A 3841-nucleotide genomic window follows, 5' to 3' on the forward strand; every position below is an offset into this window, starting at 1 on the left:
TCCCGCAGGAATCGGGAGCCGATGCCGATGAGGTGGACGCGTGTGGACTGAGGAGAATTCCATGCACAAGGCAACGCGACCTCAGCAGGGATCGCTATACAGAAGCGCTGTTGTGCTGCGTTACGGATGCGGCCACTACCAACTGCCGCACTCCAACCCAGACGAACTGCAGCGAGACACCCTACAAGGCTTGATACACTTTTCACAGCGCCTTGCATGCAATGAACATACCCCTGCCCCCTCATAAACTGAGAGAAAACATCTTCCGAATGTCGTGCGCAAAGTGGTAGAGATTCCGCATAAACCTATCCTAAGGACAAGCAAACAGCCCACACATACAAAGTAACGAAACGACGCGAGCTGCCAGGGCCATGCAAAAGTGCTGTCTAGTTTCCCAGCAGACAGTAACCCACCTTATTTGCCGGCGTTAGGTCATCTTCAATGTTTACCATCAACTCCATGAAGAAGCCCTCCACTCTGCACAGGAAACAAGAGCGCTTCCAGACAGATGGAGGCCACAGCATGCGAAACTCACAACGGCCCTGCGGGCACAGCATTTATTGATTAAAATGGAGCACTCATCTTTTCCTTACTGTGGTCTCTTGCTCTCGATTTGCTGCTCAATTATCTGTTGCTTCAACTTCAAGTATTCATTTTGTTGCAGCACAATCAGACCCAACAAGACACCCGATATTGCGAACAGGTTCGGCAGCTGCCCTGAAAAGCCACAAAATCATGGTACAAAATACAAATCCAATGGATAATGAACACCCAACCGATGAAACATGAATGGCAAATCAGACAGCGTAAACTAATTAGTGGATAAGTTCCCCGTGGCCTGCACTATAGCTATAGCTTCCAACAATCTATCCTCACGACAAGCCACGATCTAGAGGCATAACAACTTGACGCCATATGCCCCTCTAGTAATGTTGTATGCAAGCGCATAGAACATCTACTAGAGAGGCAAACGGCCTGAATCACTCCCTAGACCACCCGGAGAATAGGCGAACCACTACACACTTGCATCCCCCCACTTAATTGCAAATACATACCTGTCATGAGCAGCTGGAATATCAGCTGCAGCATTCGCGGCAAACTGCCCGGCTGTGCCTCAAGGAATGCACGGACGGCCTGCGTGACCCCGCAACCACACCACCTTACTTTTCCTACGCAGTTACATGCATATTTACCCTCCATTACATGTATAGAAACTAACCACCTGCAGTATCTGCGATTCATCCGGAACTCCGGAAACGTCACGCCTCGGGCACGGCAAATGAGGCCAGCTGTATTGATGCTATAGTAGTTAAGTCTGCAGGAGTGTGCAGTTCAAAACTGACGAGTCAACACCACCATGTCCCAAAAGGCAAAGCTAGTCTGGGAAGATATTCCCCAATGAAGCGCAAGCGCGACAAGAAATAGAGGGAAATTGGGAAAATGGAAAGCGGCCAGTCTTACATCTCCCTCCTTCTCCTCGGAATTCCTGTACTTGAAGATGAACTCAACAAAATGGCCCAAGGTGGCGCATGACTGCATCAGCACTGTTTCTTGTGCACAGAGGCCGTCCTCAACACATCGCAACAGTTGGGCTAGGTGGGCTGGCGGTAACTCTAGAATCTGCAAATCCAGCAGACGCACAGCTATGCATGAAACCTTGGTTAGCAGACGCACAGCTAACCAAGGTTTCATGCAGACGAAAAGTGGTGACAACAGCAACAATCTTTTAAGCTGAGGAGCCCCAAATACACATATGCGAAATGGGCAACCTCCGCGCATCGACCAGTAAGCCAACACCGATGGAAAACAACTTCTCATTGCATGCTTGAGCTGTATGCTACAATATGCGGGAATGCTCGGGGGCGGGCCAAAAACAGTGGGGACAGGATCGGAGACGTCATGAAGAAACGTACGTGTTGCATGAAGGACTCCGTGGCAACTTCAAGGAAAGAATAGACAGGCCTGAGGGACTTCAAATAGGCCATCAAATCTGGCGGACAGTGGGGAGTAAAGCAAGAATCACATGCGCAGACCTTGTCAGTCCCACAAAAAAAGGCATATTTGCTATGACTCGTGCAGCCTGACCATCCAAGAGTTCAATATTCAGGCGTGCGCATGGAACTACACATATGGCTCACCGTCCTGGGGAATTGCAAGACACATCTGGAGGGCAAGACGAAGGGAGTCGCTTAGGACTGTGTCCCCGTAGACCTTGAAGACCTCATAATTGCAGTATGAGCCACTGATGATGTTGCTCAGGATCTGCAGCGCTACAGCCATCCCCTTGTACTTTTCCTTGTAAGTGTCGGTAAAGTCCTGTTTCTGCAGTATCCTGAAAACAGGAGGAAAGACGCATGCATGATGCAGTTGAAACAAACAGAAGCAGCACTAGTACCTCTCCAACATGAAGAAGCAGGACAGGAGGTCGCGAGTTCAGATATACAGTGACTAGAGGTCCACCTGTTGCCGTATTTAAGCACCACACTCGATGCTTCCTTGAAAAGCCGGATGCCATTTGCGGAAGACTCAGCAAATTGTATCCTGCTGCCTCCCCTGTTGCTGACAAAATCGGCAATAAACTTTAAAAGGGGAACCATAACTTCAGCATCATCCCACCAACCATCCGCTGCCCAGCTAAATATTGCCATCTGACAGACAGTGCACACCCAACCGGCACAGTTTTGAGATGTCCCCCTTTCGCCTCATCCCAATCCCATCAGGAGGCTTGCTGGCAGATAGAAAAGCCACGGAAGCTGTAAAACAGCCATATCTCACGCGAGTGCTGCCGTTGATCTTCTTCGCCGGCGACATCAACCACTCAAAAAGGACTGTGTACGTTGAGCTATTTCCAGACGCGAAACTCAGCCCCCTACGCCAAGCAACAGCAGGTTTAGACTACACATGGATGGGCAACGCCAGTCATACCTACGGTCTTGAATACTTCTGTGCATACCAACAGCCACAGCAGAGGTTTCTTGCTGGCCTACCTGAGATCTCGCACGAGGCCAATCAGGGGGTCCCGACAGAGCGGATTGCGGATCGACCCAGGGTTTCTTCCTTCTTCGGTTTGCTGCCACAACGATACAAAAATGGCATCCATAGGCTGCACGAATTGCTCAAAAGTAACGGCAGCTTTACGTTGCTGATAAAATAACAATGTCCCAAGAGTAAGATAGTAAGTCGTCCGCAGTCTCGAATACCTACAATAAAGCACCAGCAGCGCGCATGGAAACTGGAGGCCTGCCCGTCAATACTATACGACCGATCGGCGCATGCAAATCCCGCTACAAGCATGCAAACAAATGTAACTTCGCAGCCTGTTGCATCTTCTTATAGGGGTGGACCAAGTGCCTACGGCTACCGTGAAACGAACAATAGTCGCTCAACGAATGCAGCAACTGCGTGGTAGCATGAAAGATAAACAATACACGAGCTTTACTTGGAGTAGCGGAGAGAGCCAACAATCAACACGACGCACCTGCGCATAGAAAGGAACTTGAACTCGGCACTGCAGTGATTCGTCAGGAAATAGCCGCCAGTGGGTGTTTCCAGCAGCAACCGGCCCGTGACAATGAGCTCTGGAGCCCGGGAGATCCAGTGGACGATGTGGACCCCGGCCACAAACTCAAAAAGAAGATCCATGGATTTTTTAATACACTCAGGCATGTCGACTCGGTGCTGCAGATTGAAACCAATCTTGCTCACCAAGGTCGCTACCACCGCCTTGTCGTCTGCGGCGCCCAGTGCTGCAAAGAGAATAAAGGCACATGTCATGATTCTGCTCCCTTTCACTCAAACGCCAACAATGAATTGTCAAGGCAGTCTAATAAGGTAGGCTACT

The 3841-nt window shown here is 49.9% G+C and overlaps 1 protein-coding gene across 1 annotated transcript in view; it reads right to left on the minus strand.

Annotated features, from left to right (window-relative positions):
- Positions 1-3841, minus strand: part of EMH_0013230 (exportin 7, putative) — a gene marked incomplete at both ends in the record, with an annotated part of 9696 nt that overhangs the window by 2754 nt on the left and 3101 nt on the right. Inside the window, 12 exons of the mRNA XM_013499775.1 lie at positions 1-47; positions 232-305; positions 414-477; positions 594-717; positions 1056-1134; positions 1462-1620; positions 1914-1990; positions 2139-2332; positions 2461-2648; positions 2776-2869; positions 2988-3200; positions 3479-3746. Of these exons, the coding sequence (XP_013355229.1) occupies positions 1-47; positions 232-305; positions 414-477; positions 594-717; positions 1056-1134; positions 1462-1620; positions 1914-1990; positions 2139-2332; positions 2461-2648; positions 2776-2869; positions 2988-3200; positions 3479-3746 (1581 nt within the window). The remainder of the gene's footprint in view (positions 48-231; positions 306-413; positions 478-593; positions 718-1055; positions 1135-1461; positions 1621-1913; positions 1991-2138; positions 2333-2460; positions 2649-2775; positions 2870-2987; positions 3201-3478; positions 3747-3841) is intronic.

This window comes from Eimeria mitis, genomic scaffold (genome assembly GCF_000499745.2).
Source record: "Eimeria mitis Houghton genomic scaffold, Emh_scaff466, whole genome shotgun sequence".
Classification (NCBI taxonomy): domain Eukaryota; phylum Apicomplexa; class Conoidasida; order Eucoccidiorida; family Eimeriidae; genus Eimeria; species Eimeria mitis.